The following is a 17,271-nucleotide window of genomic DNA, read 5'->3' on the forward strand; positions in this document are numbered from 1 at the left end:
AACTTTATTATTACAAAAAGGGTCAAATATAAATAATATAGAAAAGAACGTGTGGAAAAAGTAAATTTAGAATTAGTAATTATGCAGTAAGTCATTCCAAAATAACGCATAATGGCAGTCTTATCGATTAAAGATCGATTTTTCCACAACCTTTGGATGAAAGACATAAAGATTGTGATTAAAAGGATAAGTCAATGAACGATAGCTAGAAAAAATTCAATAATAATTCGAAATAATATAATCGTGGAAGTAAATAAAAAAAATACAAAAAGGTTAACGATAAATCAGTATATTACATATAACAAAAGAAATGCTTTGTAATCTCTGGTGCGTCCTATCGTATTTATAAATACCACAGATAAAAAATTCACACAAAAATATAATGCTGTTAAAACAAATATTACTATTTATACTTAGTAGTCGACAACCCTTATGTCGTTTCATCCGGGTGGTATTACTTATTCACGTCTTATTCAGCTCCAAATAGTGGCATTGTTTGTGTGATAAATTGTTTCCATCTCGAGGAAATAACTGGCGTGGAATGATAATGTTACATATTTATTACCACGTAGTTCGTACTTATCGACCAGCACTCGACTTGCCTGCCCTTGAAACACAGAGCAGACATGCACTTGCATGTGTTTTAATATTAAACATGCTTGGAATATAAATCCGTCGCCATGAACAATTAAATTTGGTACATTTTTTATATTTTGTTTTGGGGGAATTTTGTCAGGATCAGATATTTTTTATAATTCAAACGAATTAATTGATCACCTAATGAAATCTGCTCCGCCCATATCGACATGTTCTAACACGCTAAAACAGGATTTGATATGTTATATCCCTTTTAACAATACTTGGTTAGACATTACGTCGTAGAAAAAGTTAATAACTCCTAAGATCTTTTCTTCTTTTGTGTCCTTTTGAAAAGAAAGCTTGAAGTTTAATTCACTTTGCTGCTTCAATGTCAAGGTCACAAATTTGTCATTTCATCCAACGCCTACAGGACTCAGACACAGTAAACAATTCCCGGATTTAAACAAAGTTCTTAAGTTGTTTGTAAAGATGACCTTTCATGTTTGTTAACTAGTTCGAATTCATCTCAGCTTTAGTTGAAATGTTGGTTGAAATATTTTTAACAAAATATAATTATATTCTTATATTAATACTAAATTCTAATTTATTTTTATGCTTATGAATACCTTATATAAACCTGTATTGATTTTACTTGTGCTAGTAATACTTCTTATTTTTTAATAAATAATCTGTAATTTTCATCGTAGGTTTATAAAATGTCAATGATCTGATAACTTTCTGACTCTTTATTCGTCCATTATATAGGTACATCTTCTAAAATAATAACGATTTTAATCAACGTACTATAATATTATTTTTTAATTTATATAGCACACACTAATTTTCTTTAATGGTTATTGTGACCATAATATCATAGCAAAGCAGCGTAGCCTTTAACGCCTTTGAATTGGCTAGACAGATATTCGTTTCGCTAGACGGCTGTGGTTTTTATGAGTTCTCTGACATGTGAGTGTGCGACGTGACGACATACCCAGTTTATTACGACCCTCAAACGCCTAGTAAGGATGTAAAAGTCCATTCAGTCATTGTACTCTCTTCAATGTGTGATGTCTTAAGCCGATTTCCGAGGTCACAGCACTCTTTTATAAGTACACTCAAGACAGCATATCTCAAGACCATCTGGTGACACTATAAAATAATATCCACTAACAATAGTTTCATGTTATGCTTAACGGTAAACTTTAAACTTCAACAAAGATTAAACACCGTTCTTTAAGTTTTTATCACTAATACTTATCTTGGATTTGATAAGAAGTTTACACTTAAATCATAGTGTTAGTTGCTGGTTCTTATGGTACTTTTTTATCTTCTACTGGAGGATGAAGACAATCTTTCATATTTATTGTACCATAATAAGGAAAAGATTTATAGGGTTTTCAATCGTTAATGTTGAAGTAATATATTTTTTAAGCCTATAATATCGTCGTATATTTTATCAGTGATCGTAATACAGAACCAATGAATCTTTACTCAAAATATATTTTATTAAGCCTTTTACAAACATTTAAATCGCCAAGTTGACATAGACACACTATATAGAGTTTATACCTACCTTTATACTTTTATACGTACCTACTAGAAATAAATTTGATTTTTTAATAAGTGCATTTAAATTCGGTATAACTTCTTGAAAAATGAAATTAATTATACGATAAATCACGTATATTCGCCAAATTGTAAATTCATATATATTATATGAATAATCGGAGACAATGTTTTTTCATGTTAGTTCGCAACGGAAACGGAAGGAACGCCTGTGATGCTTGTTGCTTCTTTTTATACATGTATTTTATATGTTAAATACATATATTTGTAGATAATTATGTATTTAATGATTTGTTTAAAAATATTGAAACTTGTACGATGGCTATTTTTCATTTCACGTTTGACAACATGTATTTATAAATCCCAGGCGTATTTCTAAAACAGTTAAAGGCTATGTCATGGATTGCATTGACGGGAACTGAATAACATACACAATAACCATTCTCATCAGCAAAAAACGAAGCAAAAGGAACGTGGGATAGTCTGTTTCATCAATCAAGATCTGAAAGCGATGTTAGGATATGAAAGAAAATCTTTTAACATAACCTTATATATAAAACGAATTTACAACTAATTAATCGTTTTGCTCGTCGAGATCGAGTCGTTAAACTTGATCCTATAACAAGCCCATTTTAAAACTTACATATTTTTTTTATCGGGCGGAGTTTTTGTTTACGTCTCGTAGACAATTCAACTGTCCATAAGAAAAGTGATTCGTTTTGCTAATGTATTCATTTTGCTTGATTGCGTAGATGTAAATCGATATTAATGTTTTATAAATATGAACGTCTCAAACAATTTATTTCATAGAAGCAATTTCGACCATGACATGGTTGATCAATTCGTGTGTTTATTATGCACAATCACACAATAATAAATTGTTACGATTGCGCCACAAAACATCTAGGCTACCTGGTTGTTAGTAGAAACTGTTCTTGGGGTTATTTATTTTAGTTTGTGAATCATCGTATTGTAATCGATAATAACCATAATTTCTTCACTCAAGTAGAATTTAAGGACTTTTTCTCATTTCGATTGATCTTATAAATTTGTATAGAGATTGTTCATTTAACTTTTGGTGGTATATATCAAATATACATAATTATATAATTATTTAAATTCGGAAAATTTTAACACAACATTAATCGACTTCAAATACCGTACGAAAAAAGAATTTTCAAAATTGATTCATAAATAAATAAGTGTCGAGTTAACAAAAAAAAAAAAGGTTAAAAATATATTATGACTGAAACGGAAATATGTAATTGTTGAAAACTTAGCAAAGGGATATTTGATACAATATTTTTCTGCGTTGGTTTTTTTTATTGACAATGATAATAATAGGTATAATTAAAATTAATATCTTAACTTGTATTTTCAAACCTTGTGAAAGAAAATCGTGATCGTTGTCAAACTCATTTACACAAGGAATTCTATAATTAATGTCAACTATCAATTATATTATTATGGATCTATTGTTTTCGATAATATTGATAAAGAATAATAATACATTATTATAGATCTTTTTCAGTGTTTTATGATAATGAATGACTCCTTCGGCGCAAATTTAGTGTAATTAGTGAAAACAATTACCACCATACGTACGATAAGTAGTGACCAAAGGTCGTCTTAAATGTCTCGTGATATAAATACAGTGATATCAAAAATTTTTGTTTATTGTTTACGAGACAGTTTGTGAATTCACACGTTTAAAAAGAAAAGTTGTGTTAATATGAACGATATTCTGTTTATCGATCAACTGAAATGGTTGATCGGACTTGTGCGTTTGAAGAGTGATCTATGTGAGTAATGTTTTGACTTTATATATTCACTTTCAACTATACTCGTGACGTATATGTATATATTGAGACGTTTCGTTATAGTACAATTGCTTCATAATAAATATTAATGTTGTGGTTATACGTCACGTACACTAGCGAGAATTCAATCTGTTGAAAGGATACGTTCTAATAGCGAGTCGACTCCTTTATCTAGTGTCTAAGAATAGGCTTAATGTCTGTGAATTTGCATCGAATACCGGATCTGAAGCGGAATGGGAGCGGTGCGAGCACGCGACAACTAGTCCGTCCTGATGTCACTGATCTATTCAGCTATTAACTTGCGCCCGCGCATTTTCAACTTCTAGCGTTTTTTTGTATTCTGATGTTTGATATTTCAATGATATCTGTGATTTGTTTTTTATTAATACCTTTATATAAGGACATTATTGCCTGCTTCCCGTTCTCTCGTCTGTATTCTACACAGTATTTTAATTTGTTTGAGGGCCGGTTCCGGAACTTCTTGCTTCGTATTAACCGACGAATCTCTTTGATCAATGGAACTCTAACATCATAAAATAATAATGGGCGCAGGAAGTAAACTACTAACGACTAACGAGTGATTTGTTTTACTATCCGAAACATAAAGACGTATGTAATAAAATTAGAACGAAAATGAATTAACGAAACGTTTGTTTTTCTATGTAAAATTTTTAAGGTATTCTAACAATCTATTTGATTCGAACGTGCGTGTTGTAAGTTTTCTTTGCAGTGAAGTGATGTAACAGATTTAAATGACATAAGTACGTGTGCTCGTAAGGATGATCTGTCTATACGTTATTGGATTGGAATTTTGTTGAATATTTTCTGCTATTTATAACCTTCGTGTAATAGTTTGATCGACTATTAAGTATTTCGAATTGAATCTTTGTAAAAACATTGTATTAAAATTCGTTTTATTGCCTTAGATAATTTTTGCTGATATAATAAATTGTTTTTGTTATTTGTTTTGGTATTTTGAATATTAGTTATCGTTCCTAGAATAGTGTTATCTCTGTATAATACATTCCTTTTAGTTTCAGGATGACTGTACTTAATAACGAAGGTTTATCTATCGTTATCGTCTACGAATTTTAATATATATAAGTCAATAACAATTTTAATCGATTAAAGATAATAAACAATATATACATTTTCAACAAATATTTGTGATTTCATCTCCACGTGGACTTTTTATCATCTTTATTGATTATTGTATCAACAATGTTATTTAAATATTTGAGTGTATTAAAAAAATAATTGCATTTGTTCCATGCATGTACTAAAACAAGTCTTTATTTAGTACTCTGGAATTGTAATGTTTTACATGGTGATTGAAAACTGCAGTATTTAAAATAAATAAATTTAAATATTACAATAACGTTATATAATAGATAAAAATTTTATCCAGCACGTCGAAGTGTTAGAAAAAGACTAGCAAAGAACGAAGGAAATCATATTGTTGTATTTAATAGTTGAATGAGTTCAAAATTAATAACTAATAAAGGCAAACTATCTGGATACGTAGGACATATTTAAAAAATATTCATTGACTAAATGTTAATGCTAAATTTCAGCTAAATCGTTTGAGTAGAAATGTTATCAAATTCTACACATTCTAACAGAATAATGTTATATACTTGTATGTAATATAGTTGTTAATCTTTAGAACAATAAATTTTGTTTGATTGTGTTCAGTGTTCGTGTATTGTCAATGTTAATAATAATCGATCCAATGATACGTTATTGGTTCGTTAATAGGTATCCATTAGCGTGTTCACGCTGCACAATTAGACACTCCTTCGTGTGACCAAAGGTGAGCTCTAAGACATTATGACGAAATTATTTTTATTAGCAATCTTATTTTTTGCATGAAACAACAAAGCGTTGCTGAGAAATATATCTTAATTACATCCAATTCGTTTTAATCTTTAGTCTAGTTAAATGAATGTTTTTATGATTTATTTAAATTTAATTTATTACATTAATCTTAACTTATTAATTTTTATAATCCCAAAAGATAATCCCGCTTACTGTTTTAATTTTTAGTAACGCGTCTTTTTTGTTAATACGGCGACGATTATCTCGCTTTTAATTACTAAATTATTAACAAACTAGCTGTCGCTCGCAGCTTTGCTCGCGCTTTAGTCGGCAGGTGTTAGGCACAAAAAGTATCTATGTTTTTTCTTGAGTTCAAGCTTGCTTTAAGCCAAATTCCATCAAATTCAGTTCAGTGGTTTGGTTGTGAAAGAGCAACAGAGAGATAGAGATACTTTTGCATTTAAAATATTAGTAAAGGTTGTTAATTACTACACACTACCGGGAACATTCATTCGCTTTTGATTTTGTATTCGCTTTTGTTGTTTCTCAATAGTGTCCCGCGCGCTTTAATCTGCCTTTTGTTTTATAATCTGAGTTATTTATTTTCTGACGAGCCACTATTTTTGTTTAATTTATTACTTAATATGTTGAAATTATTTAATCTTCTATCGAAATTTCTTTCGCATGAGCCGGACTTACAAGCATATTTTGTTATTTAAATTAATATTTATCATTTGTTAAAGTGAGCACTTGATCTTTATACATTGGTTTTGAAACATTACTAGTAGTTACAAAAAAATAATTATACGTAGTTATAAATCTCGTTCTCATCATTACAGTTTTTTTTTGTTTGAATTCTTCCTCATTTAGTCATTGGTCTTTCCCAACAACGAATGTAGGTCGATGCACCGCAGTTTGGGTAGCTGTTATCCGTGAACGTTTGTTAATCTCGTGGAATTAAAATCGACATTGGACTGTGACGAATCTTTATTACAAGTATAAAATAGATTCACATCGAATAGTCCGAAGATACACCAAAGATTACGGAATACACGTCTGTGAAGTAAATGTGTGTGTGTTTAACTCGAATATGGAACAAAACTAAATCTATTTAACACTTGGGGTTGTTTCATAGTTATATTGGTTGAACGTTTCCTATGTTAACTATCCCTTAGTCAAAGAATCGTTATGATGATGCTTTTATTATAACTGGTAGTCGATGCGCAATTATACAAATATGAATTCTTATAATTTGTTTTGACATGACATGTGTTGGTGTCAATGTCAAGTGTTCAACGATTTACAAATATATCAGGAATGACGGTTAAAGGAGGCAATTCGGTAAATAACTCTGTCTTCTTTTTTCAAATGTCAATCAATAATGACAGACAGAGAAAAAATAGTTTTTTCTGAACATACACTAAACACCGTTTATTAGAGCGTTAAATATACACCGCACGATTGGTATATTACGGTATATTACTTTTAATAATTGTGTTTTTTCGTCTAGATCAGGTAGAAATTTACCAAGAATACTGGCAGTATTTCCCTGCTGAGTCATAATAATCTCAAAATGTCCTAATCTTGTTTAATATTATTCGTTGATTCCCATGCAAGTAATTAAATTGTATTTAATGATTCAAGTGTTCGCAAGACTTGAATAAAATTGATTTTGATGTAGTTAGTGGAAGCTATTAAATAAAATGCTAAGTATGATTGCGGGGAAAATATTGCACCATACAATGTTATAAAGCAGTGCATTATTTATATAATTTCTAATAATGTCAATAAAATGCTATTAAAATGCAAAAAATACAATACAAAAAAGGGATTTCCAGAAGATTTCGAAGACGTCACCTTTAACGGTATCGGCAAAACATACCACACCTAGTTTCTGGGCTATTCCCGGGTGTAACCTAAAGCGATAAATAAAGCGACTTTCCTTGTACTGAGTTGTTTTATGTTCTTTTTAATGTACAGTACATTACATGCTCTTTTATATTAATAACTAGTAATTCCCAACATCGACAATGAAATCTCAACCGTTTCAGTCATATGGACAGACAAATTGCCGTAATTGCAATACAAAGATTTATACATTTTTTTATGTCATATTTATTGACTGTTTTTACCATTTATTAAGAATTAAGTTTATGTGTAAACTTGTAGTAGCCCAGCTAAATACCGTTTTTATTTTAAACTAATAGTCGGATGGGCCAAAGCACCCGATGGTAATCACTAACCATAGACGTAAATATAACTAATTCTTACATCGTCAATGCTCCATCAACTTTTGTATCTAAGATGTCATCCTTTCAATATCAACGCAATACTTAATAATGGTTTTTCACGGTAGAATGTATGACGAATGTGTGGAACCAGACGGACTCGCACAAAGTTCTACCATTAAGTAAAAATTTCGGCATAAATTGCAAAGATTCTTCATATTTCTCACGCGGATACTATTCTTTATTGATAGAACTATGTCACAAAACTTCAAGCACTTACCGAAGTCAACAATAAGTTACAAATTAAGCGATACGATGAACAAAAAACATGAATCCTTTGTTTTATAAAATTAAAAACTACATATCTCTTATAACAGGTATTCAAGTCTTAGATCGTCTACGAACATCACTTTCTCTTAAAAACATAATTGTATAACTCGGCTAAGTGTGGGAATTATTGAGTTCCCATGGCACATTCCTTCAAGTTTCCTTATACGTCACATTTTGTCTGAATGATAGGAAGTAGTAGAAATTTCGATTCGAAATAAAGTTCGGTCAATAGCATTTATTCTTGCCTCAGAGATATTTCCATTTTAAACGTTTTCCTTAAATTTGCAAGGTGTTACCAACTGGAGCTCTTAAATTTATATCCTTTGTGCCTTTTCTCACATTAGACAAATTTACTATTCATATTGGAAAACAGCAAAGTAATATATAAAAATTCACACACGTGATCAATAAATCACATTTAAGAAGTAAAGCGCTTACATTGTTTCATTATTGAAAGGTCAGGTCTATAAGAAATACCCCCAATAATATGTGTTTTCAATAGCATTGCGTCATAATATACAATTACGCAAAATATAATGGAAGCAAGTAATGAAAACAATTTCGACCCAGATCAAGAGTAAACTCTTATGACTTTCGTTGAATTATATTTCTGCTGATACGACTAGGGTTACCAGGTGTCTAGTGTTTACTGGGACATTTTTTTTTTTTTTGTTTCAACAAGGTATAAATGTACAATAAAACACAAAATCAGTGGGTAATTTATTTGCCAAAATATTTTAATCGCTCTTAAACCGGATAAGATGAGATAATAATTATGTTTGATAAACTAGACGAATTATTTGGAGCATCTTATTCACTTTTAGTTATTTTTCTATCCTCCTGCATCCGGTTGTTTTCAAGTAAATCTGGCAACCCTGATATGGCAAATTGTGCAAGATTACTTGCCGACTATTCGATTCTTGTTTCGTTTCGTTTAACTTCACACAGCCATCGTTATTTATTGCCCGTCTCGCTGACATTGATTAAAGAACGATTCGTACTACGTTTAGTACGATTAGTACTATGTTTGACACAGTTTTGAATTATTCCCGAACTCCTTATTGAAATACTTATTTTTTTTAATATTCTATTTTAATATTCACGACCTTGCTTAAAAACGTGAGCCGAGAAGTACGGAAGTGAAATCGAGAAGTGTAAGTATTTCAATAAATAGTTCAACTTAGATTAGTTTAAGTTATCACGTCTTTCGGGCGCCTCGCACGCACATTTAGTATTTATTTGTTTGCGTTTAGTAGTTTATTGCACATATTTTTAATTCCGGACAGCATCTAACTGTGTCGCAGCAAAAATATATATAGTATTATTCATTAATATTTTTTATTAGAATTTTAATGTAACTGTTATTCTATAATTTGTTACCGTAACTCATTGACTAGTGTTACTGGTCTACATGATGTAACTTCAATGTAATATCGTATTACAAAGGCTATTGACCACACGAAATTAACAAGGCGTAACGCACTGTTAATAAGGGCGAGTATTACACCGCACTATTTATATCGACGATTCAACGGTGTCTCATATAATAAATCGTGGCATTACTACTATATCTGGAACTATTCTGTGAATGCAATGCCCAATCTCGACGTAGAAATCGATCGTGAAATGAGAGAAGGCTATGAAAAAACTACGACAATTATTATAATAACAAAATAGTACCCTAATAAAAATGTAACTGTAAATTTGTTTATGTTTGGAAATAATTCCACCAGGCCGTTATTGCAACGGCCTGGCGCGTTGAATACATATGTGTTAGTTTTAAATTCACGATATGAATTATAAACCCCGATTGTACTTGATATGAAAATTCTGTGGTGTTTGCCCGTATTTTAACCCTCTACCGTTGATTATATTTTCTTATTCCTGTGTTATAGCCTCTGCGACCTCTCCTTATAAAATGTATACAATAGGTTGGCTTTTAATACACGATCAAGTTAAACATCGTGTGTTATATTTTTTTCTTAGAGTATATTGTGCTCAGCGAGCTGAGTCACAACACAGCGCTTATCTGGAGTTTGTTTATACCGCGTGTTTACGTTGATATTACAATCACACTCACTTTAACTGCGGCATGAGTTCAAGGAGTATTAAGTATGAATCAGACAAAAAAAATAAAGATATATCGTGTAGAGAAAAAATAAGTTTTAATATACGTGGCGAAAATTGCGAGTTCAGATCTAGACAAACATTACGCGCACGTGTTCTTAATATTACAACATAAATATATATTTAGGTTTGTCTGTCGGGTGAAATCTGTCGTATGTAAAACCACCACGCGAAGTCGAATTAACTCCAGGTTTCTCCATAACGAGGGGTTTCCCCTCAGTTAGACAACAGGATGTTGCTTTATAGCTCGTTAGTGTTGCCACTGTTACTTAAACGTAATTACATACGAATTAAATTATATTATTTTTGTTTTAAGCAAAATCTTGCCATACGATATAGTTTTTGAGATAATCGATGTATGAGATGTTACATTTATTGTAAATGAACTTACAAAATATACGTAATTCAAGGAAGCTTTTACAAGCCTCTTTAAAGATATAAGTAGACGGCCGAACAAATGCCCACCTGATGATAAGTGGTCACCACCGCCTGTAGACAATAGCGATGTAAGAAATATTAACCATTACTCGCATCGCCATTGAGCCACCAACCTTGGGAAATAAGATGTTATGTCCCTTGTCTGTAATTACACTGGTCCACTCACCTTTCAAACCCCAACACAACAATACTAAGTACTGATGTTTGGCGGTAGAATATTTGATGAGTGGGTGGTACTTACCCAGATGGGCTTGCACAAAGCCCTGCAACCAAATAAAACGTCTGCATCGTCTTTTACAGGATTATATTAAACAAAAAAATAACTACCAATTCGGAATGTAGATTGTACCGAGAAGTTATGTCAATATAGTGATGTCAATCAAATACCTTTGCGTGTAACGTCCGTTAGTCAATCGGCTTTATATTTGTTTCAGTATTGGACCAGGGGGAGCGGCCAGTTAAAATCAGCACAGAAACACAGGCAAAGCCGACAGTGCAGTACATCGCGGAGGACGAAGAGGTAAACGATAACGATATTACGTAATCAAATTAAAGTGACATTATAATAAGTTTGTTTCAAAGTAAAGATTAGCCAATTGCAAACGTGAATTTTATTGTAAAAAGTTTGTTTCTAGTAAAGATAGCCAATTGCAAACGAGAATTTTATTATAACAAGCTTGTTTCAAAGTAAAGATAGCCAATTGCAAACGAGAATTTTATTATAACAAGCTTGTTTCAAAGTAAAGATAACCAATTGCAAACGTGAATTTTATTATATATGTAAGAGTTTTATGTTGTTCTATTATTTCGAAGTCAAGAACCTTTTCAAAGATATTAAGCCTAAAGAGTGTTAAATACGCGAATCGGTCCGAAAATTAAAACCTCAAACTGGCACCAATAACAATTTTATTGGTGCCAGTATTTGTTAGTGTGTCGCTTAATGTGAACTGGCTCAAACACGATTCATATTCGCGTTCGCACTGTTTCATGAATGTTCGCGGCGTGAGTGTGGTGCCCGCATAATATATAACTCTATAAGTACGTTGTTTATGTGCAAGGAACCTTTCCTCTAACGATTGAACAAGGACTTTATAATACAATTAGCTCTTGTTAAGAAGAAAATTGTTATCATAATACGATATTACCTAATAAAGTTCCGTAATTTAAACTTGCAGCTAATAAATAAACTCCAACGAGTTTTTCAGGCATATTTGAGGGAAAAAAATAAAAAATATATTGAAATAATATCGTTTTCTGTCGCGCATTTTTAAATTTGGACCGATAATTATTGTTTAAATATTGAAAATATCCAGTGTTTATCGTTTTTATAAATCAGAAGAAAAAAGTAGATTTTAATTGATACTTTTTTTTTAATACATTTTTGAAGTTGCAATTTTGACTTCTTTTGAAAAAATCTAAAAAACGTGATAACACAAAAATGGTTCACTTTTACATCATGCATATGGGGGTTAAAATTATCGCAAATAATCACCCCTATCACCTCCTAACGGGAATACGTCGAATTATCAATAACCCTGTATATCGATTTCTTAGAAAGAAAAACACGAACCGAGTTTCTCATTGGTCTTTTTCGTTAGCACTGACATTTCGATTCGGTACTAAATGATATAAATAAGTATTCTTTACCAAAGTAGAATAATACAATTGTTTACTTAGTGTTTGGAATATGTACATGTGTGTAGAGACATATCTAACAATACCAAATACTATATAAAAAAATAAACGATCTATATTCCCGACTTATTCGACTTCTGTCAATTACGATTCGATTACCCGTTTGAGTATGATTGAAGGACTTTGGTGAGACTAATAAGTGATATATATTTTACCGACTGCCACACTAGTGAATAAAGTAATGCTTTACACATCTTTGTAGATGTCAGATATATTTATTTTTTTTAGATTGGCTTTTATTTGTGCCGAGTGGGCACAGATTATTTCGCCAATGTCACGTGCGAATGTCAGATATCGGGCAATTGTTAACTTGAATAACATAGACAATATGACGTCACTAGATTCTGATATATTTTTGAATAATATTTATAGTCTGTAATCAGTTTTTAAAGAAATGGTATCCATTTTATTATAGTGAAAAATCGTGATATATATATATATTTAATTTGTCATAATTTATTTGCTATTTATTATAATTAAAAAGAATTTAATGATATGCATAAAATAAAAGTATTACATAATATATTAATACCTTTGCCTTCAGCGTTCACATACAAGCTTAAAACTCGATTTGAAACAAATATATTGTGGTGTAATATTACATCTGTAACTTAGACTGGTATATCTATGATAATATGTGAGGGGAGGCTTTTTTGCATTCCATTACTGAAAAATCCTACAAATATACAAAAGACATACGATAAAGATAAAGTGTGTGAGAGAGAGTGAGTGAGAGAGAAGATGCAGCTGACGGTTTTGCTTGTTTTACATAAAGGCTTTGATTTTTTCACGCTAACTGATCTTGCTCGCTTTCCTTTTATTAATATATATTATGATAAAAAAAAAAGTTATTTTAAGTATCTTTAAATATAACGCTACTATAAGAATTTTTAAGTTAAGTAAAGAAAATGCTAGCAAATGCTCTAAAGTTCAGCGCTTTAATAATATGTCTAGACAAATTTTGTCGTGTTGGTCTAGTCTAGTAAAAGGCGATTTCGTCCAACTTCAAGGGAGACGTGACTAGCTTACACAGTACGTGATAAATTGCTTCAAGAAAACAATTTAATTCTATAGTTATCCTTGTTACGTTAAATTTTTTATGTTTATTTACAAAGGAAGCTACTTCAAGTACATATATATGTATTTTTATAACTAAGTTATTATAGCTATATGAATTTAACTATTTTAATAATTTTACTCTTAAATAGACTCTTATAACCTAGTCATTATACATATATTGTATAATCATCAAAATGAGTTCGCAATCGGCGATAACATCACGTAAGATATGAAACAAAAAAAAATAGCTGATTTGATAACCTACTTATTTTATGAAGTTTGCTAAAAAATTCCTTACGTCTGTTATCACGTATAATGTAATATGAATACAATAACAATAAACATAGTTTTACGAAGAGATATATATATATATATGTTTATATATACATACAAGATTTAATAACGACATAAGACGTTTTGAATTATAATATTTATTGAAGAATTTGTTTACAATACAATATATCTATACGTTTTGTATTAACTACGTATAAAATATATGATAATTATATTAACCCAAGGTTATTTTTTGTTTTCCAAAAGTAGATTGTTGTATCTTAAGCGCGGTATTTATTTTCTTATGAACTTAATTTGAAATATTAATATAATTGCATTGTCAAACCTTGATCTTAGAGCCATCTTAGAATCCTCTCAGTATATGATAAATCTTTATTAATGATCTTTATGTCGGTTCTTAACGAGAATCTTATTTGAGCATCAAAATACCTGTTTCAGGAGATCTAGCTCTTCAATAAGAAATATTGCAATTGATGTAAAACATCGCATCCTACTCTAAAAAATAAAGTCTCACTATAGAAGATTTTTTGTCCCGAATTCTAAATTCCCGGCACATCTAAATGAAATCAAAATGCATCGCGTGCGTTGTCTTAAACATCACTTTCTATCGGCTATAAACACGCTGCGCGGACGCATGCAAAGCGTTCGTTGCGAAAGCAATAACATAATCGAAACTCGATCTTAATTTATTGCTCGAACTAGCTCTGGCCCTTCATTTCGCTCGCGTTAATTTGCCATTATAGAAACATGTTTCATACGTGGTGATTACACAATCACGTGCATCACATTAACTGAATACAAGTAGAGTTTGTGCCAAATTGGTTTACATTTACGGTGATTGATCTGCTAATTAAGGTTACAGTTTGAGGGTTAAGCTTACATGTAGGTATTTGCATCAAATTCTATGATTTGCCTGTGATTATGGAATGTCTGCCATTTTAATTGACACCGTAGTCTTATTATTCGTAAGTGCTTTTATGAGCCTACTTGAATAAAGAATATTTTGATTTTGATATTGTCATATTATTTTCTTTAGGTATTAATAAATTACGACCGTGAGAAGCCGGGCCGGGTCGCTTTTAAATAAAGATAAACGTAACGTAATATAATTCGGCTTTAATAATGAATTAGTATTTAAAGATACTTTAAAGATTAATAACATTACATTAGTTTTTTTTATTACGACTTTAATTTAAAACAATAACTTCGTTACAAAATATTAATTCGTTATTTCAACATTTTCAGTTATTTTTATGTGAGGTTATTTAGTTTAACATTATAATACCAAGGTTACATTTTATTTCTATGATAAATGTACATTGTACATTCAGTTTGTAATATTTGTTACTGGAGTTATTAAAAATGAACAAAGAACGAAACGGATAGTTAACGCTTGTGGGCAGAGTCATGTTTGGTTTGAAGCGGTTAAGCGAACAAATGTTTTTTTTTTTTAATAAAAGGATTAAAGGCATGTTGACGTCACTACTTGAAAGTTTAATTCGATCTTTTTTCTGATTGACGTTGATGTATTTCGATGCTCTGAATAATTGTAGTCGGTTCTATAACAGTGGTCTTAATTATATGATGGGGGTATCCATAGGATACTCAAGAAACTATATTTCCATATATGTATTTATAATACATACAAAACTTGTCTCTATAAATACTTCCTGTTAAATGAATTCAGAATGTAACTAAAGTCATTGGAATGCAATAGGAAATGGATTTATTTCCAAAAATAAAAAGTCTATTTTAAAGTCCTTTGTTAAGCGGTGTTAAATGACATTTAAATATATTTAGGGCCGTTTAGGCTACAGAGACTCGTAGACACATTAAGATTGGGGCCCCTTTACAACAATAAAACAAACAAAAAATGGTTTAGCCTGTTCAGGTCCTTATTATACAGGGGCCCTGGAGTTAGTTCCTTTCAGATAAAAACGAACTGTGTATATTATATAATGTATATTTCGATTATTACAAGTCATTATATAAATAACGAAGTATTATTTCAATCTCTTGGTGTAATTAGTCAAGGAACTGATGTTTGGAAAGAATCATGGAATATGTTGAAAAGCATATTCAGATATGATTGCGTCCATACTTATACGAACTATATGAATCGTCGGAATATTTGACAAGTAGACTGAATGCTAAATCCTAGGTGGGCGTAATCCAAATTTATCCTAAATAGTGCGGTTTCATTAGTACGACTTGTTCACTGAACAGGAAGGTTTGACAACGCTAAATGTGGGCTTCGCTTTATTTGCAAAATACTCTAAACGACGCGGTTATCTGTAAAATAATTTTACTGCCTTATATACATATATATTGTTCAAATTGGCAGTAGAGTATTGTGCGTATAAGTGCGTTAGGCTAAGTACCACCAACTCATCATATAATCTACCCTCAAACAGATTAGTACTGTTGTTTTCCGATGAAGGGTGAGTTAGCTAGTCTCGATTATGGATACGAGGGACATTCCATCTTAGTTCCCATGGTTGGCGGATATGACAAAAATTGCGGACAGTGATATGCGACATTAAGTAGGCATCATTATTAGCTCCGCTTTTAGTTCAGAATATTTTCCATTTGAATAATTTATTATTTCGTAGAAAGTATCACAGCTTCGTTCGTTAATAATTTAGCTAAATCATCATAGCGGTCAAGTGATCAATCATGAATCTTCTTGCTCTAATGAACCGAAGAAATCGAGCTCAACTCTCAGAATGCTGATATTTTGTTAGCTATTTTTTATTTCATTTATAATAGTTAGGCAAACTGACAATTAGATCATTTGATTGTAAGTTGAGACCGCCGCTCACATTGGCAATGTAAGAAATATTAATCATTTCCAGTGCTACACCAACTTTCGGAACTCAGATTTTATGTCCCTTGTATGTACTTCATCCTTTAATCCGGGACAATAATACGAAATCAATGCTTATACAGCTGTTTTACGATTGAATATGTCATGAATGGGTAGTATCTATAATATCTAGTCTACAGATGGATTTGATAATGAGTTTTGAAAATCCTCTTTACGGTGTGATCATATCTACACGTGTATTGACTCGGTTTAGTTGTCACAACTGGCCAATATTGCTCATGATTGAGAAACATAAAGTCTCCTTGTTTGTGCACTTTTAGTGTCTGGTATGTTTCTTATGGTTAGAACTAGTCCCTAAGTGACGAATTTCCTAGTTTTACACGTGAAAAAACTTTCGTCGCATGTATGGTTTCTGTTGGATGTTTTCGTTCACCGCGGATCATGAGAAATACTGAGAATCTTTCGATAGAAAACCTTAATTTGACTGCTT

The 17,271-nt window shown here is 31.2% G+C and overlaps 1 protein-coding gene across 2 annotated transcripts in view; it reads left to right on the top strand.

Moving 5' to 3' along the window:
- The window catches only part of LOC113393008 (E3 ubiquitin-protein ligase RNF19B-like), a 61,772-nt gene that overhangs the window by 21,219 nt on the left and 23,282 nt on the right, over positions 1-17,271 (top strand). The window contains exons 1-2 of one of the 2 annotated variants that reach the window (XM_026629697.2): positions 3,816-3,947; positions 11,341-11,426. In XM_026629697.2, coding sequence (XP_026485482.2) covers positions 3,878-3,947; positions 11,341-11,426 — 156 coding nt within the window. In that variant the 5' untranslated portion in view covers positions 3,816-3,877. Of the gene's footprint in view, positions 1-3,815; positions 3,948-11,340; positions 11,427-17,271 lie in introns of those variants that run through there. The other variant, XM_026629696.2, reaches the window with a different exon arrangement.

This window comes from Vanessa tameamea, chromosome 12 (assembly GCF_037043105.1).
Source record: "Vanessa tameamea isolate UH-Manoa-2023 chromosome 12, ilVanTame1 primary haplotype, whole genome shotgun sequence".
Taxonomy (NCBI): Eukaryota; Metazoa; Arthropoda; class Insecta; order Lepidoptera; family Nymphalidae; genus Vanessa; species Vanessa tameamea.